Here is a 19,981-nt window from a genome sequence, read left to right as displayed (position 1 = left end):
GCGTCAGGCTCCGGGCAGGCCGTAGGCCTCAATATGGCGGCAACAGCTGGTAGGCCAAGGCGGGCAGGAGGCCTAAAGAGGCTCAGATGAGCCGGATTTCAGGCAAGATCCAGCCGGATCTGTAGCGGGGAAGGTTGGGGTCGGTCTCAGCGGTGGATGAGCTTTATCCCAGGGGAAATAAGGCAGGGATGGCAATGGATGTAATATGCCTGGACGGAGCACAGCATTCACACGTCCTCCCTGTATCACGTCCGGCCACACCCCCAGGGTTCTGAATTTTTAATAGCTATTACTTTATATGTTCCAATATTCATATTAAGCTAAAAATATAGTACAATATCTTCTGTAAATATTTCAGGGTAACTTAGAAACCACAAGAAACATTTTACAAATTCCTTAAAAATTTATAGAAAGGGTCTGATGTGCTCTGATACCCATCCTATGCCATCCAGTGTGGGAAATTTTACATCTATGGGTAATAACAAGAATACCTTTGCACAAAGTCAGTCAGTTGGGAGTTTTTTTGTATTTAATTTCTTTTTTTTTTTTTTTTTAAGAACAAACTATTTTTTTCCGTGATCTACTGGGTATTTGACAGTTCTTTTAAATTACGTTTAAGCCCTTAACCACTTGCCGACCGCCGCACGACTATATACGTCGGCAGAATGGCACGGGCAGGCAAAAGGACTTACATGTACGTCCTTGCCTGCCCGCGGGTGGGGGGTCCGATCGGACCCCCCCCCCGGTGCCAGCGGCGGTCGGCAAATCTCCCCCGGCGATCGGAGGTGAGGGGGAGGCCATCCATTCGTGGCCCCCCCCTCGCGATCGCTCCCAGCCAATGGGATCATTTCCCTGCCTCTGTATTGTACACAGAGGCAGAGGAAATGATGTCATCTCTCCTCGGCTCGGTATTTTCCGTTCCGGGCCGAGGAGAGAAGACTGCAATGTGAGTGCACAACACACACACACACAGTAGAACATGCCAGGCACACAAAACACCCCGATCCCCCCCCCCGATCGCCCCCCCGATCCCCCCCCAATCACCCCCCCCCCCCCCTGTCACAAACTGACACCAGCAGGTTTTTTTTTTTTTTTTCTGATTACTGTATTGGTGTCAGTTTGTGACATTTACAGTGTTAGGACAGTTAGTATTACCCCCCTGTAGGTCTAGGATACCCCCCTAACCCCCCTAATAAAGTTTTAACCCCTTGATCACCCCCTGTCACCAGTGTCGCTAAGCGATCATTTTTCTGATCGCTGTATTAGTGTCGCTGGTGACGCTAGTTAGTGAGGTAAATATTTAGGTTCGCCGTCAGCGTTTTATAGCGACAGGGACCTCCATATACTACCTAATAAATGTTTTAACCCCTTGATTGCCCCCTAGTTAACCCTTTCACCACTGATCACTGTATAACCGTTACGGGTGACGCTGGTTAGTTTGTTTATTTTTTATAGTGTCAGGGCACCCGCCGAATAAAGATTTAGCCCCCTGATCGCCCGGCGGTGATATGCGTCGCCCCAGGCAGCGTCAGATTAGCGCCAGTAACGCTAACACCCACGCACGCAGCATACGCCTCCCTTAGTGGTATAGTATCTGTACGGATCAATATCTGATCTGATCAGATCTATACTAGTGTCCCCAGCAGTTTAGGGTTCCCAAAAACACAGTGTTAGCGGGATCAGCCCAGATACCTGCTAGCACCTGCGTTTTGCCCCTCCGCCCGGCTCGGCCCAGCCCACCCAAGTGCAGTATCGATCGATCACGGTCACTTACAAAACACTAAACGCATAACTGCAGCGTTCGCAGAGTCAGGCCTGATCCCTGCGATCGCTAACAGTTTTTTTGGTAGCGTTTTGGTGAAATGGCAAGCACCAGCCCCAGGCAGCGTCAGGTTAGTGCCAGTAGCGCTAACACCCACGCACGCACCGTACACCTCCCTTAGTGGTATAGTATCTGAACGCATCAATATCTGATCCGATCAGATCTATACTAGCGTCCCCAACAGTTTAGGATTCCCAAAAACGCAGTGTTAGCGGGATCAGCCCAGATACCTGCTAGCACCTGCGTTTTGCCCCTCCGCCCGGCCCAGCCCAGCCCACCCAAGTGCAGTATCGATCGATCACTGTCACTTACAAAACACTAAACGCATAACTGCAGCGTTCGCAGAGTCAGGCCTGATCCCTGCGATCGCTAACAGTTTTTTTGGTAGCGTTTTGGTGAACTGGCAAGCACCAGCCCCAGGCAGCGTCAGGTTAGTGCCAGTAGCGCTAACACCCACACACGCACCGTACACCTCCCTTAGTGGTATAGTATCTGAACTGATCAATATCTGATCTGATCCGATCAGATCTATACTGGCATCCCCAGCAGTTTAGGGTTCCCAAAAACGCAGTGTTAGTGGGATCAGCCCAGATACCTGCTAGCACCTGCGTTTTGCCCCTCCGCCCGGCCCAGCCCACCCAAGTGCAGTATCGATCGATCACTGTCACTTACAAAACACTAAACGCATAACTGCAGCGTTCGCAGAGTCAGGCCTGATCCCTGCGATCGTTAACAGTTTTTTTGGTAGCGTTTTGGTGAACTGGCAAGCGCCAGCGGCCTAGTACACCCCGGTCATAGTCAAACCAGCACTGCAGTAACACTTGGTGACGTGGCGAGTCCCATAAGTGCAGTTCAAGCTGGTGAGGTGGCAAGCACAAGTAGTGTCCCGCTGCCACAAAGAAGACAAACACAGGCCCGTCGTGCCCATAATGCCCTTCCTGCTGCATTCGCCAATCCTAATTGGGAACCCACCGCTTCTGCAGCGCCCGTACTTCCCCCATTCACATCCCCAACCAAATGCAGTCGGCTGCATGAGAGGCATTTTCTTTATGTCCTCCCCCTAGTACCCCTACCCAACGAACTCCCCCAAAAAAGATGTCGTGTCTGCAGTAAGCGCGGATATAGGCGTGACACCCGCTATTATTGTCCCTCCTGTCCTGACAATCCTGGTCTTTGCATTGGTGAATGTTTTGAACGCTACCATTCACTAGCTGAGTATTAGCGTAGGGTACAGCATTGCACAGACTAGGACACACTTTCACAGGGTCTCCCAAGATGCCATCGCATTTTGAGAGACCCGAACCTGGAACCGGTTACAGTTATAAAAGTTACAGTTACAAAAAAAGTGTAAAAAAAAAAAAAAAAAACACAAACAAAAATATAAAATAAAAAATAATAGTTGTCGTTTTATTGTTCTCTCTCTATTCTCTCTCTCTCTATTCTCTCTATTGTTCTGCTCTTTTTTACTGTATTCTATTCTGCAATGTTTTATTGTTATTATGTTTTATCATGTTTGCTTTTCAGGTATGCAATTTTTTATACTTTACCATTTACTGTGCTTTATTGTTAGCCATATTTTTGTCTTCAGGTACAGCATTCACGACTTTGAGTGGTTATACCAAAATGATGCTTGCAGGTTTAGGTATCATCTTGGTATCATTCTTTTCAGCCAGCGGTCGGCTTTCATGTAAAAGCAATCCTAGCGGCTAATTAGCCTCTAGACTGCTTTTACAAGCAGTGGGAGAGAATGCCCCCCCCCCCCCCCCATCGTCTTCCGTGTTTTTCTCTGGCTCTCCTGTCTCAACAGGGAACCTGAGAATGCAGCCGGTGATTCAGCCAGCTGACCATAGAGCTGATCAGAGACCAGAGTGGCTCCAAACATCTCTATGGCCTAAGAAACCGGAAGCTACGAGCATTTTATGACTTAGATTTCGCCGGATGTAAATAGCGCCATTGGGAAATTGGGGAAGCATTTTATCACACCGATCTTGGTGTGGTCAGATGCTTTGAGGGCAGAGGAGAAATCTAGGGTCTAATAGACCCCAATTTTTTCAAAAAAGAGTACCTGTCACTACCTATTGCTATCATAGGGGATATTTACATTCCCTGAGATAACAGTAAAAATGATTAAAAAAAAAAAAAATGAAAGGAACAGTTTTAAAATAAGATAAAAAAGCAAAAAAATAATAAAGAAAAAAAAAAAAAAAAAAAAAAAAAAAGCACCCCTGTCCCCCCTGCTCTCGCGCTAAGGCGAACGCAAGCGTCGGTCTGGCGTCAAATGTAAACAGCAATTGCACCATGCATGTGAGGTATCACCGCGACGGTTAGATCGAGGGCAGTAATTTTAGCAGTAGACCTCCTCTGTAAATCTAAAGTGGTAACCTGTAAAGGCTTTTAAAGGCTTTTAAAAATGTATTTATTTTGTTGCCACTGCACGTTTGTGCGCAATTGTAAAGCATGTCATGTTTGGTATCCATGTACTCGGCCTAAGATCATCTTTTTTATTTCATCAAACATTTGGGCAATATAGTGTGTTTTAGTGCATTAAAATGTAAAAAAGTGTGTTTTTTCCCCAAAAAATGCGTTTGAAAAATCGCTGCGCAAATACTGTGTGAAAAAAAAAAATTAAACACCCACCATTTTAATCTGTAGGGCATTTGCTTTAAAAAAAATATATAATGTGTGGGGGTTCAAAGTAATTTTCTTGCAAAAAAAAATAATTTTTTCATGTAATCAAAAAGTGTCAGAAAGGGCATTGTCTTCAAGTGGTTAGAAGAGTGGGTGATGTGTGACATAAGCTTCTAAATGTTGTGCATAAAATGCCAGGACAGTTCAAACCCCCCCCAAATGACCCCATTTTGGAAAGTAGACACCCCAAGCTATTTGCTGAGAGGCATGTCGAGTCCATGGAATATTTTATATTGTGACACAAGTTGCGGGAAAGAGACAAATTTTTTTTTTTTTTTTTTGCACAAAGTTGTCACTAAATTATATATTGCTCAAACATGCCATGGGAATATGTGAAATTACACTCCAAAATACATTCTGTTGCTTCTCCTGAGTACGGGGATACCACATGTGTGAGACTTTTTGGGAGCCTAGCCGCGTATGGGACCCCGAAAACCAAGCACCGCCTTCAGGCTTTCTAAGGGCGTAAATTTTTGATTTCACTCTTCACTGCCTATCACAGTCTCGGAGGCCATGGAATGCCCAGGTGGCACAAACCCCCCCCAAATGACCCCATTTTGGAAAGTAGACACCCAAAGCTATTTGCTGAGTGGTATAGTGAGTATTTTGCAGACCTCACTTTTTGTCACAAAGTTTTGAAAATTAAAAAAAGAAAAAAAAAATTTTTTTTTTTGTCTTTCTTCATTTTCAAAAACAAATGAGAGCTGCAAAATACTCACCATGCCTCTCAGCAAATAGCTTGGGGTGTCTACTTTCCAAAATGGGGTCATTTGGGGGGGGGTTTGTGCCACCTGGGCATTCCATGACCTCCGAAACTGTGATAGGCAGTGAAGAGTGAAATCAAAAATGTACACCCTTAGAAATCCTGAAGGCGGTGATTGGTTTTCGGGGTCCCGTACGCGGCTAGGCTCCCAAAAAGTCCCACACATGTGGTATCCCCATACTCAGGAGAAGCAGCTAAATGTATTTTGGGGTGCAATTCCACATATGCCCATGGCCTGTGTGAGCAATATATCATTTAGTGACAACTTTGTGCAAAAAAAAAAAAATAAATAAATAAATTGTCACTTTCCCGCAACTTGTGTCAAAATATAAAATATTCCATGGACTCAACATGCCTCTTAGCAAATAGCTTGGGGTGTCTACTTTCCAAAATGGGGTCATTTGGGGGGGGTTTGTGCCATCTGGGCATTTTATGGCCTTCAAAACTGTGATAGGTAGTGAGGAGTAAAATCAAAAATGTACGCCCTTAGAAATCCTGAAGGCGGTGATTGGTTTTCGGGGCCCCGTATGCGGCTAGGCTCCCAAAAAGTCCCACACATGTGGTATCCCCATACTCAGGAGAAGCAGCTAAATGTATTTTGGGGTGCAATTCCACATATGCCCATGGCCTGTGTGAGCAATATATCATTTAGTGACAACTTTTTGTAATTTTTTTTTTTTTTTTTTTTTTTTGTCATTATTCAATCACTTGGGACAAAAAAAATGAATATTCAATGGGCTCAACATGCCTATCAGCAATTTCCTTGGGGTGTCTACTTTCCAAAATGGGGTCATTTGTGGGGGTTTTGTACTGCCCTGCCATTTTAGCACCTCAAGAAACGACATAGGCAGTCATAAATTAAAGGCTGTGTAAATTCCAGAAAATGTACCCTAGATTGTAGGCGCTATAACTTTTGCGCAAACCAATAAATATACACTTATTGACATTTTTTTTACCAAAGACATGTGGCCAAATACATTTTGGCCTAAATGTATGACTAAAATTGAGTTTATTGGATTTTTTTTAGAACAAAAAGTAGAAAATATCATTTTTTTTCAAAATTTTCGGTCTTTTTCTGTGTATAGCGCAAAAAATAAAAACGGCAGAGGTGATCAAATACCATCAAAAGAAAGCTCTATTTGTGGGAAGAAAAGGACGCAAATTTCGTTTGGTTACAGCATTGCATGACCGCGCAATTAGCAGTTAAAGCGACGCAGTGCCAATTTGTAAAAAGTGCTCTGGTCAGGAAGGGGGTAAATCCTTCCGGGGCTGAAGTGGTTAATTATGAGGCTTTTTTTTCAAACTGTTAAGTGCTAGAAAAAGTTAAAATAGCTAAAGTATTTTTTTTATTTGCTTCATTGTATTTATTACATACAGTGGATGTAGTAGAAACAAAAGTAATGCTCCATTATTCAAAATGTAGACAAGCTGACCATTGCATAGACTTCCATTGACTTTTTCTTTAGTTTTGCTTAAAGTAGAAAAGGCTTAAAACCCCTATCAGTTGCTGTTGTACTGCTATGTCTATTTAGGGAAGTTTATCCTCACTAACTTTATGAAGAAACAAGTAGAGAGAGAAATTCTCTAAAAGTAAATAGGGGAATTCTCCTCTTAGACACTTGTCACTGGAATAGGTGTGCCTATTGTAAGATTTACCCTCACCTTTTGTTCTGGTGACAACTGTACAGTTTGAGAATTTACCCTCCCATATCTAGACATCACCCTTACTAACTCCATTGACACACAATACCACATGAATTAACCCACCCCTCCCCAACATAGCATCTCACTACCCTACTGACTGATTGGAAACATTTAGAAAATACTAACACAAGGGCAGTAAATGCTGGCATTACAAAAAACTTAAAGTGGATGTAAACCCGAATTTTTTTTTTTTTTAATGTCATAATGTAGAGTATAAGATTTGCTATCATTTGAGCCCAGTCTTGCCACAAAGAATTAATCCAGCTCTGAGCAATCCTCTTATTGTTCAGTGAGATAAAACTTGACAAACAGAGAAAAACTTTGTCAAATCCTCCCCCTTGCTGTGAGTGACAGGTGATTTACATATCTCGTGAACTAGCCCAAGACATGCATTATTTTTTAATTCCCACCCCCGCTCCTTTCTTCAGCAGCTCTGCAAGGATTGGCTGTTCCACACCTCAGCATGATTTGGCATGCTGAAGTCATGTGGTTACTTTCCTGTCTTTTCACTGGATGTTAGAGATCATAGCAGAAGTTCAGTGTAAGAAATACACAGGAGAAAATGCATATTGACAAGGGGAGTGTAGAGGTGGGTGGGGAGTCTACTGACATCATGACTCCACCCACCGAGCTCCAGACAACAGACCCAACCAGCGAATCTGCAGTTTTTGGGTTCTCATAACAGACAGAGGGGAGACATTTGACAGGTAAAGATGCATGCAGGAGGCATGTATATCCCTATAGATAACCCCTATGGCAGTAGTTTAGAAAGGATGACATTGGGTTTACATTCACCAACTTTAAGTTGTTATTTTTTAACTTTTTTATTGCCTTACCATTTGCCTTTTTGTTAGCATTATAGGTTTTGCGTATGTTGGTTAAGGGTGTTCCCCGTTATGTTTGATGTTTAGTTAGCTTTAATAATTTCACAATACTGGATGTTCAAAACTATTTGGTATATACTGAAGAGGATTAGTGCACGGTTTATCAATATTTATGTTTTTTTATCCTTGTGATCATTATTGCTAGTACTTTTATATGCTTCACATTGAATTTATAGAACCTTGGTTCTCCCCAAATAGGTGCCCTTGCAGAGCTTCTTCTGCTGTTGTGTGATCAATTTATATTACTGCAACTATGCTTGTCAGTTCATACACCATTATTGACTAGTACTAGAACTTCATATTTCAGAGGGCTTCTTAATAAAGTATGTGGTGTTTTTAATTGTTATAGGAGTAATGATGTTAATAATTTCTCACTGTTGTATTCAATAGACCTGTGGTTGATTTCTTCTGTGAGGGGATTTTAGTGGTTTAATAAAAACCTTCCTACCTACATTGTTTTATTTCTTTTTTAACCTCCCAGTCAGAATTACTTCCCACCTATATGGGAAACCTAGAGTTGCCCAACAGACTCTCTACAAAATGAAACTGCAATTGGGTCTGAGCATTCTCCAGCTTTTACCATGCTGTGCAAAGCACAGACCTATTAACCTTACTCGACTTCAAATGTCCCACACTGGGCTAACTTAGAAATCTATGTATCCACACCAACAAAAAAATCTGTTGTGCTCCCTTCAACCCAGAGAAAATATTCTTCTAATCTGGTTTTATACTCAACCTAAAAGTTTTGGACAATCAAAATTATGTCTCCTTCCCCCTTTTCCATGTGTCTGTCACTTGAGTCCTAGGTAATTCCCTTTTCCCTGATGCCCATGATCTATAGCCTGTTCTCCTGCAGTTGAGAGAAGACCTATACATCCCTGAAAGACTTATACAAGGTTCCCTACATGGAAATCTTAAGATATTTGTAGCTCAAAACTTTTGTGTCTGTCAAAACACACCAGCTCCCCCTTGAACTATATCCCAATATGAAAGAAAAACCCAAATTCCTCTCATTTTATCTTCTTGATCTACAGCTGAACAATATATCCATCATGTTCTTTTCTACTCCTACCTATGTTTCTAATTACTTAGCGGTTATGCTTCCCTTTTCGAGCATAGGGAGCTTTGACCCCTAGCAGCGGCCCCTGCAGAGGGGAAATGACGCATATGGCGGCAGGAAGTGCCTGCTGGAACACATTTTTATCCCCATTTCCAGGTTCCTGTGGTTGGCGCGTGTTCCACATTGCAGAACTATGCTGTTCTTTATGCTTTGCACCCCAGCGAACAGAAACATTTGCATCCTGATTCCACTGTTACCAACTGTATCATACCACACCACCTTGTCCTGCAAACAAGTACCCCTGTGGTAAGTGTGCGCGCAGCGGTATTTCACTTAGATTATTGCTAGATGGGGGGTTGTGTTAGGTGGGGGTGTGTGGGGGGGTGCCAGATATAGGATACACCCTGAGTCCCAAATGCTCCAGGTGCACCCTTGCTTAAAAGTGTAATAGCTTATAGGGAAAATTTTAGGATGGTCCATTGGGTAAAACCCCATGAAGGCACTTCTAAACAAAAAAAAAAATAACTGGATCTATGAACCATGAGACCAGTCTAATGATCACAAAAGTCCATAAAAGTCAAACTAGATCCTGCCCTTTCCATTGCCTGAGCCTCTTAACTGATCATTAAAGTGATTATAAAGTCTGTTTTTTTTTAAAACAACAAACATGTTATGCTTACCTCCTCTGTTCAGTGGATTTGCACAGAGCAGCCTGGATCCTACTTTTCTAGGGTCCTGGCTCCTCCCTCCTGTCGAGGGCAAGCTGCTTGCTGTGGGGGCACCTGAGCCGAGCTGCAGCTCCGTGTGTCCATTCAGCCCCCTCTCTCGCCTGATTGGCTAACTTACTTTGATTGACAGCAGCGGGAGCCAATTGCACCTCTGCTGTGTCTCAGCCAATCAGGAGGGATAGTCCCAGACAGCCGAGGGACTGGTGGACATCGCTGGAGAGAGAGGGAATCAGGTAAGTATTAGGGGGTGCTGGGGCAGCTGCTACACACAGAAGACTTTTTATCTTAATGCATAGAATGCATTAAGATAAAAAAAAATCTGCCTTTACAACTCCTTGAAGGCTGTTGATAACATTTACAGGACCAATAGAGAAGCATGGGAATTGTATGGGGTGATGTCAAACTAGGCTTTTGCTGGAAAATGTAATCATTGCATATCATTTTAATAGGAATTGCTGGGTCTACTGGTGGTGCAGTTTTACTGAAGGTAACCATCAACTCTTTCTATCTATTGTCATGGTGTTCAGAGGACTAACAGGCAGACCAGATAATAAAATGGTGGAAGTTCCTAGACATATGGTCAGAGCAAAAAGCATACGGTGACAGGGTTAGCAGGCGAATGGCCGGGACAGACACATAAAGATCTTAAGCAGAGTCCAGGTTCTAGAGAAGTAAACAAAGCAATAACTGACAAACAAAAATAACAGGCAAATGATTTATACAATGACAGACAAGCTGATCATACACACAGCCAAATCATTTATATAAATAATCCAAGGAATGGACAGTCAGAAAGAAAAAAGTCAGGCCGACTTCTATCCAAGGCTGCATGTTGAACAGTCTATTTGACCATTCTTAATTGGGGTATAGGTGTGCACTGCAATGACCTGAGCTTAAATAAAACGATGAGCAGACAGCAAAGGTTCAAGGCTGATGATTATTACACACACACACACACACACACATACACACGCATAATATGTGTGCATACAGTATATAAAACACATACAAACATACATAAATCTGTGTACATAAACACATGTAAAGGATAACAAAAAGCCCAACCTGTAATCACCTTTTATTGATTTCAACTCATGGTTTTATTTTGAACTTATGTTTCTTCTAGGTAACAAAGAAATACTGATTTTTCAAACAATGGTTCAATAACCCCTAGTCATTCAAAATAATAAAATAAATGTCAAAGTATTTTTTATGAGAAAACACTTCTGAGGTATGCAAATCCAAAATCACAGCCAAAAAGTTATGTAAGATGGAAATTATTATCCACAAACGTATTATAATCTTTGTGACAAATGTACATGGTATACAATTTGGAATCAATATTCAATACATTATTCTATGTTTTAATTGTATCAAGGCAATGATTTGCACATCGTCAAGAACTGCCAAAGATTTTTTGGTGATGGCAAGTTGGTAACAATACCCTGTTATTAACAGTAATTAAGCGCATCCAGATCAGATTCACCAAAGTTTTAGAAAGTCCAAATAAATCATGAAGAAAAATAAAGTTTACATTTAACTGCAAGTTTAAACATTTTTTCTTCAACATTTTTAAAGGGTAACTCCACTTTTGTTGAGCAAAAATAAACCCCCCTTGGTCCTCAATGTACATTGCAGGGATTTTATCAAACTTCGTAGCACATTCTTACCTTTTGTTGCTGTGAAGAAGTAGCTTTTTTTAACCAAACTTATCACATACTCATTCTGAATTGTAGGGTCTGGTTCATTATTGATCAACTGATGCACTTTCTGTGCTCTAATGAGGAATGCTTCATCCATTTAGAATTGATTAACCCTTGAGGAGTATATCACCAAACATACATTTCTATTGCAGGGGTGCCTAAAATCTGACTTTTATCTTAGTGTAAACTTCTGGGAAAATTCCAGGAAATTACAATTTTGGAGACCTTCTGTACACAGATTGCCATATTGCATTGAATTTTACAGAAAATTATAATGCTACAGATTGAAAGGGACAGGTGATTTTTATAAACATTAAAGTACAACATGGCTTGTGTAGGAATTGTGTATGCTATTTTTTTTATTTGCTATATTTTTCTACTCTTTGTTATATAAGAGTAAAGCCTCATACACAAAATCGGATTTTCCGACGGGAATTGTGTGATGACAGGCTGTTGGTGGAAAATCTGATCGTTTGTACGCTCCATAAGACAATTGTTGGCCAACTTTCCACTTTCCGTGGACAAATGTTGGATGGCAGGTTTATAAATTTTCCGCGGACACCGGTCTGTTGTCAGATTTTCCGAGCGTGTGTACACAAGTCCATCAGACAAAAGTCCAAAGTACAAATACGCATGCTCAGAAGCAAGAATAAACTGGAAGCAGTCGGTCTTGTAAAATTAGCATTCGTAAAGGAGAATTCACATTTGTGACGTGGCAAATTATTAGATCTTGAAATGCAGCGCACATTATCTTCTTCTTTAATGGGGTAATAATGAAGCTGCTTTGCTTTTTGATATTGATGGAGCTCTGCCAAACGTATTTAAAAAGCCTTTTTTTTCTAGTGATATCAAGAATAATATTATTGTGTTTTTTAATTTTTTTGGTCAAGTTACCACAACACCATTACCCTGTAATTTTTTATATCAAAGATACAACTATGTTGGTGTTCCTTGTTCATTTTACATTGTATTTTTTAAAATGTAACTGCCTACTCCCAAACTGTCATTTGAAGTAAACCACATAGCCAAGTATTATTCTACACATTTTTTTTATTGTGCATTAAAAAAAAGAAAACAAAGAAAATTAGATATACTATCTGCCAATAGAACTTAACCAAAAAGTACTTAACCAATGCCAAGAGTTGGTGAAAGCAGGGGTCCGTTATCTGGAGATAATTCCAAAAATCATCTGCATTATTCTCCTGGAGATCCCGTAGAAAAGGCATATGACATAATTGGTCATGATTAATAAAGCAACCAATTTTTGGTCCAAGAAATCCTCCTCCTTCTGTTCCTGTACTGGACTTGGGTCAACGCAATAACTCCAAGGCCAGTAAAAAAATAACACGTTATTCCCTCCGATTCTGCAACATGGCTGGTTGACGAATGGCCATTCAGAAACAAACTGAAAAGCGCAAAATGAAAAGCACGAAATGAAAAGCGCAAATCAACACTCACCAAACTAAACATGAAATTAGCAGAAGGAGCCCAAAGGGTGGCGCATGACAATTGAACTTCCTCTTTATCGGCTCGTAGTACGTCTAGTAAGTCACTACGTTCGTGTTTGTTGGCTGACAATTCCTTGCCGTTTGTATGCAAGGGAAGTTCCTGGCCAATGCCCTTCAGACAAAAGTCTGAGGTTTTGTCTGCAGAAAATTTGATCGTGTGTACGAGGCTTTAGAGTAAGGATAATGAACTTTAACCAGCACTTATTTTGTACTCCAAAGTTTAAATATTATGTAAATTATATGAAGAAAGTTTGCAAGCCTCACCTCCCCTGCTTTTGTTTTCTCGCAAACATATATATCATACTCATTTTGAAGCTCTGGAGGATGATCGTTTACATCAATAACTCGGATATACACTTCTACCACTGATACAAGGGCAAGGTTTTCTGCAAAAAAAATACAATGAATAGTTTTTTTTATTATTAAATAAGAAATTCACAATTTTTAGCTTTCAGTGCTGTCACACTTTGAATGATAATTGCGTGGTATATTTTTCTTTCCACAAATAGAGCTTTTTTTTGGTGGTATTTGATCACCACTGGGCTTTTTTGTTTTTTGCTAAACAAACTAAAAAATACCAACAATTTTGAAAAAAAATATTTTTTCTTAGTTTTTGTTATAAAATTTTGTTTTCTCCTTCACTGACGGGCACTGATGAGGAGGCACTAATATGTAGAATGGGCACTGATAGGCAGCACTGATATGCAGCACTGATGGGCACCGACGGGTGGCACTGATATGCAGCACTGATGGGCACTAATAAATGGCACTTATGGGCACTAATAAATGGTACTGATAGGCAGCACTGATGAGGAGGTACTGACAGTCATTACTGATGGGCACTGATTGGCATCTGTGGAGGGCACCGACAGGCATTACTGGTCGGCACTGATTGTCATTTTGGTGGGCACGGACACTGGCTGCAAGGACCTTTTTCTGTCCACATTCACCCTGTTATTTGGTATTGCCATATCAATCTTTTTTTGTTACATTTTTGGGAGATTTGCCCAAAGAGTATTCTTGGTTGTTAATTCTGAACAATGCATGATTCTTGAAAGAACTGATCACATTGACCTGCGGAGACGAACTGTCTGGTCACCAGGGCTGCCTTAAGTGTTGTGTTAATTAACATGTTAATTATATTATTGTCTTTTAAGTTTTGCTAGAGGGGAGGGGGGTATCCATGAGTCAGCCCTACCTCATTATCTAACCCCTTGTGTTAAATGTGTATAAAAAGGCTGTGTTCTGTCCAATAAAGCAATTCAAGATTCTACAAGCTATTTTCGGCTAGACTTGTATTTAATACAGCTATAATAATATATCTCTGGAGGAAGCGGTATTACTGATGGAAGCACTCAGCTGAGTGTGGGATTGGTGCCGTCACAGGCACTAATTGGCATTCTGGTGGGCACCTCTTATGGAGGCTGTGCACTGATTATCAGCACACACCCCCCTCTGTTAGGAGAGCCGCCAATCAGCGAGTGAACCGAGGAAAGCCGATTACTGCCACTTCCTGGTTACCGCTGTGATCAGCTGTGATAGGTCACAGCTGATAGCATGTTAAAGAGCTGGTGGGGTGCACACGAGTGGCTTATCCTGCTGGACATCATTTGATGCCCAGTCAGGATAATGGAGCCACATTGCGGACGTAAGGGGTTAAAGTAACTCTGTTGTTTATTTAAAAGTTCAATCAAGTGCAATCAAAGCCATACCTGCAATACTATTCTCCCCCATTAACTGCACCACCAAGCACCGCCTCCAATCAAGAGGAATTATTACCAGAAATACTCTTCAGAAAAAACACTTCTGGGACTGTTGATTTCATGGTCCTACACTGTGTTCAGTGGTTCCTCCCACCTACCTCCACGTCACTATTTTATCTTGTAGCAACAAGGAAATCAGCAAGGGGAAACACTAAGTACAGGGGAAGACCACAAGATTGACACTTCCAGAAGTGTCAGCTTCTTAAGATGATTTTAAGGGTAAACTTTATCATATGGACCCCCTAGAATGTAATTTAGTGGCTTGCATCTTTGAGTTTATGCCCTTTAACCTGGATTTCTCATACATCAACAACAATGTAATAGTAAAAAAAAAAGTACTAAATATTCAACAAAACATCACTCACGTGCCTCAGTTGCTGTTATGGTAAAATTATGCCATGGTTCAGTTTCCCTATCCAGAGGTTTACTTATGATGATAGATCCATTGTTTGAATAAATTTCAAAAGATCTTGAATACTCATTCGGAAGAATTCCATACCTATTGGACATAAATATATCACTGTATATATTGGATGTTTTTCCCACGTCTGTTGTGCATGAAATTATAAAAAAAAAAAATTGTACCTAATTATGTTGTTGGTGATGTCAGGGTCTTTTGCAGTCACTGTACCAACATATGAACCAACTGTAGCATTTTCAAGGATTTCCATGTAATATTCTTTTCTGAGAAACACTGGAGGTTCATCAACATCTACAACATAAACCCTTATGGTGGCTGTATCATTTAATTCAGATTTGTATTTATTTTCTGCTCTTACTTGAATATGATATCTTCGGATTCCCCTTTCAAAATCCACAAGCTAAATAGAAAAATCACACAAAAAGACATATTTTTGCAGTTTCTTTCAATACTGATTTTAAAATAAAACAATGCCTTAATAAACAATACTTTCAAGGTAAACGTAATATGGGGTATCTCCTGTTTTTTTCCTTTTTAAGCTTACAGATAAAAAGGTGTACATGGATACAATTTTAATGCAAAATAGGTATGAGAAAAATTGTGACTTATTACTTAGTTGAAAATGCAGTGAAAATCTGGATATCTTGATTAAATATTGCCATTGGGCAATGCATTGGACTTAAGGGATAAGTTCACTGTTTTTAGGGTGAGACATGTAACATGTTCCAGCATCTGCACCCCACATGACTGATACCAACACCCACCCCCCCCCCCCTCACCCCATGATAGCAAGTGGGGTATGTTTATTATATAAAACGTAGTTGGTAAATGTAGTTTCAGTAGCATAAATGTACTTGAATTAAATTTGACCTTTGTCCAGGCAAACTAAAGGCAAGTTCAATTAGATAAAAAAAGCTCACTATTCATGTCCTCTTCATAGCAAAAATGTCCAAAATTCATGTTCTGTTCATAGCTAAATAGTCAGGAATTCCATCATAATCAAATTTAGTAGTTTCACGCAGAAACCAGCTTTGCATGTACTGTTGGTTATTGTGAAAAACACAGACCAACTCAGCAGCACTCACTTATCTCTCACCCACACCCTGGTAAACAACAGGAGAGCAAAAAAGATCACAAGTTGCAGCACACTCTTGTTCCTAGACCGGAATCTCCTATTTTCTGCTGTTGATCCTAGGAGGGGTGAGGGAGTGTGCAGTGTGATAATGGAACAGCTGCTGAGAACCTCTCAATCTTCTGTTGAATAAAATTGCTAAAGTTGATTACAGTGGAATGTTAGACTGTTTTGCTAAGAAATGAGCATTATAAGCTACTGTTAGACACTATTCAAATTTGAGTTATTGAGCTTTTCCTGAGCACAGGTGAACTTTAAGATGGCTAAGTGACCAGTATTCTTATCTTGCAGATTTTGATCCTGGGCTCCATTTCCAGCTCTCTGTATTGTTTTTTCTCACAAATGAATAGACTAAGCTGCTTTTCATAAATAATTTACATAAGCAAAGTTCTATTTTTTAATAAGTAATTTAATCTTGTTTGAGTTCAGACATTTTCCACATTTTTCTACAACAATAATATAATTACAAAAAACAGACACTTACATACTGTACTTTGACTTATTTAGGTTAATTTGATCATGGGGAAGCTTCAGTAGGCTGATTAGATTATTCAATAAATTGCCTAATTGGATGTTAATGCAATATAATTGACATATAATTGACATAAAAAGACTATTTAAGTGAAGTACTGCTAACTAAGGATGAGCCGAACACCCTCCAGTTCGGTTCGTACCAGGACTTGCGAACAGGCAAAAAATTTGGATGAACACACAAACACCATCAAAATCTATGGTCTATGACACGAACATGAAAAATCAAAAGTGCTCATTTTAAAGGCTTACTGTATATGCAAGTTATTGTCATAAAAAGTGTTTGGGGACCCGGGTCCTGTCTTCAAAAAAAGTTTTAAAAACGCCCTTTTTTTCAGGAGCAGTGATTTTAATAATGCTTAAAGTGAAACAATAAAAATGAAATATTCCTTTAAATATCGTACCTGGGGGATGTCTATAGTATGTCTGTAAAGTGCCACAGTTTTCCCGCATTTAGAACAATACCACAGCAAAATGACATTTCTAAAAGAAAAAAGTCATTTAAAACTGCTCTCGGCTGTAATGAATTGTCGGGTCTCAGCAATATAGATAAAACTCATTGAACAAAAACGGCATGGGTTCCCCCCCAGTCCATTAAAAGGCCCTTTGGGTCTGGTATGAATATTAAGTGGAACCCCGAACCAAAAATTAACTGCTTCAGCCCCAGAAGATTTTACCCCCTTCCTGACCAGAGCACTTTTTGCAATTCGGCACTGTGTCGCTTTAACTGACAATTGCGCGGTCGTGCAATGTTGCACCCAAACAAAATTGACGTCCTTTTAATCATCTCTGTGTTTTTTATTTTTTGCGCTTTAAACAAAAAAAGAGCGACAATTTTGAAAAAAAAACAATATTTTTTACTTTTTGCTATAATAAATATCCCCCCAAAATATATTAAAAAAAAATTTTTTTCCTCAGTTTAGGCCGATATGTATTCTTCTACATGTCAGGTCTGGTATGGATATTAAGGGGAACCCTGCGCCAAATTAGAAAACAAAGGCGTAGGGCCCCCCAAATCCATACCAGACCCTTATCTGAGCAAGCAACCTGGCAGGCTGCAGGAAAAGAGGGGGGATGAGAGAGCGTCCCCCCTGAATCATACTAGTACACATGCCCTCAACATGGGGAGGATGTCTTGGGGTCCCCCAAAACATCTTGTCTCCATGTTGATGGGGACAAGGGCCTCATCCCCACAACCCTTGCCCGGTGGTTGTGGGGGTCTGTGAGTGGGGGGGCTTATTAGAATCTGGAAGCCCCTTTTAACAAGGGGACCCCCAGATCCTGGCCTACCCCCCATGTGAATTAGTAACAGGTACATTGTACCCGTACCATTTCACAAAAAAAGTGTCAAAAATAGTAAAAAAAGACAAGAGACACATTGAGACAAGTCCCTTATTAACCACTTTAGCCCCAGACCATTTGGCTGCCAAAAACCAGAGCACTTTTTGCAACTCAGCACTGTGTCGCTTTAACTGACAATTGCGCGGTTGTGCAACGTGGCTCCTAAACAAAATTGATGTCCTTTTTCCCCACAAATAGAGCTTTCTTTTGGTGGTGTTTTATCATCTCTGCGGTTTTTATATTTTGCGCTATAAACAAAAAAATAGCAACAATTTTGAAAAAAAAAACACTTTTTTTACATTTTGCTATAATAAATATCCCCCCAAAATATATAAAAAAACATTATTTTTCCTCAGTTTAGGCCGATACATATTCTTCTACATACTTTTGGCAAAAAAATCGCAGTAAGCATTTATTGATTGGTTTGCGCAAAAGTTATGGCGTCTACAAAATAGGGGATAGATTTATGGCATTTTTATGTTTAATTTTTTTTACTAGTAATGGTGGCGATCTGCAATTTTTATTAGGACTGCAACATTATGGCGGACACATCGGACATTTTTGACACATTTTTGGGACCATTGTCATTTATACAGCAATCAGTGCTATACAAATGCATTGATTCCTGTGTAAATGACACTGGCAGTGAAGGGGTTAACCACTAGGAGGCAGTGAAGGGTTAAGTGTGTCCTAGGGAGTGATTCTAACTGAGGGGGGGAGGAGCTATGTGTGATACGACATTGATCACTGCTCCCGATTACAGGGAGCTGTGATCGGTGTCCTGTCACTAGGCAGAACAGGGAAATGCTTGTTTACATCAGCATTTTCCCCATTCTCCCTCTCCATGAGACGATCGCCGGTATCCCTGCAGACATTGAGTATGCAGGACCCGCGATTACACTCACGGAGGTCGCAGCGGCGCCCGCGCCCGCAAACCGCTTCTTATAGGGCAACATACAGGTATGTTAATCTTCCTGTACTCACCTTTCTGCCAATGTATATTGGCGTGATCCGATCGACAAGCAGTAAAAAAAAAAGTCCCACGATGTAAATCCATCTCACGTCGCAGACAAGCTAAAAAAAGAAAAAAAAAGCCACAACAGCTCCGCCTCCATGGGAGTCTCCTGTCGAGTGACGCTTCTTCTCGGTGACAGTTGTTATGTGACATGCCCATGTTGAGGGCATGTGGCCTGGTACGGTTCAGGATGGGGCGATCTCTTGCCCCCCCTTTTCCTGCGGCCTACCAGGTTGCGTGCTCAGATAAGGGTCTAGTATGGATTTTTGGGGGACCCCTACACCTTTTTTTATTTGGCACAGGCTTCCCCTTAATATCCATACCAGACCTGAAGGGCCTGGTATGGATTTTGGGGGGACCCCCACGCAATATTTTTTTTAACCACTTGCCGACCAGCCACCGCAGTTGTACTGTGGTAGAATGGCACGGCTGGGCAAAGTGACGTTATGTAACGTTGCTTCGCCCTGTGGCCACTAGGGGTGCACACACGCCTCCTGCCCGCCCACGGAGCCGATCCAAGAGCCTGGTGGTCGCAATCGCCGCCGGCTCCCACGATCACTTGGGGCACACCAAAAACCAGTATCTGTGTATGTAAACACACAGTTTCCGGTTCTCTGAGGGGAGAAGAGACAGATTGTCTGTTCATACAAAGTATGAACAGCGATCTGTCATCTCCCCTACACAGTCCCCTCCCCCTTCAGTTAGAACACACACTGGGGAGCACAATTAACCCTTTGAGCACCACCTAGTGTTAACCCTTTCCCTGCCAGTCACATTTTTACAGTAATCAATGCATTTTGTTAGCACTGATCGCTATATAAATGCCAATGGTCCCAAAAATGTATAAAAATTGTCCGACATGTCCTCCATAATGTCACAGTCCCAATAAAAATCACAGATCGCCGCCATTACTAGTAG

The 19,981-nt window shown here is 41.1% G+C and overlaps 1 protein-coding gene across 3 annotated transcripts in view; it reads right to left on the bottom strand.

Moving 5' to 3' along the window:
• LOC141145030 (cadherin-19-like) overlaps window positions 1-19,981 on the bottom strand; it is a 258,346-nt gene that overhangs the window by 73,533 nt on the left and 164,832 nt on the right. For all 3 annotated transcript variants that reach the window (XM_073631275.1, XM_073631277.1, XM_073631276.1), the window contains 3 exons: window positions 15,209-15,444; window positions 14,989-15,122; window positions 13,125-13,246 (listed from right to left, as the gene is read on the bottom strand). In XM_073631275.1, coding sequence (XP_073487376.1) covers window positions 13,125-13,246; window positions 14,989-15,122; window positions 15,209-15,444 — 492 coding nt within the window. The remainder of the gene's footprint in view (window positions 1-13,124; window positions 13,247-14,988; window positions 15,123-15,208; window positions 15,445-19,981) is intronic.

This window comes from Aquarana catesbeiana, linkage group LG05, assembly GCF_042186555.1.
Source record: "Aquarana catesbeiana isolate 2022-GZ linkage group LG05, ASM4218655v1, whole genome shotgun sequence".
NCBI lineage: Eukaryota > Metazoa > Chordata > Amphibia > Anura > Ranidae > Aquarana > Aquarana catesbeiana.
This window is presented reverse-complemented; position numbering and strand designations above follow the sequence as displayed.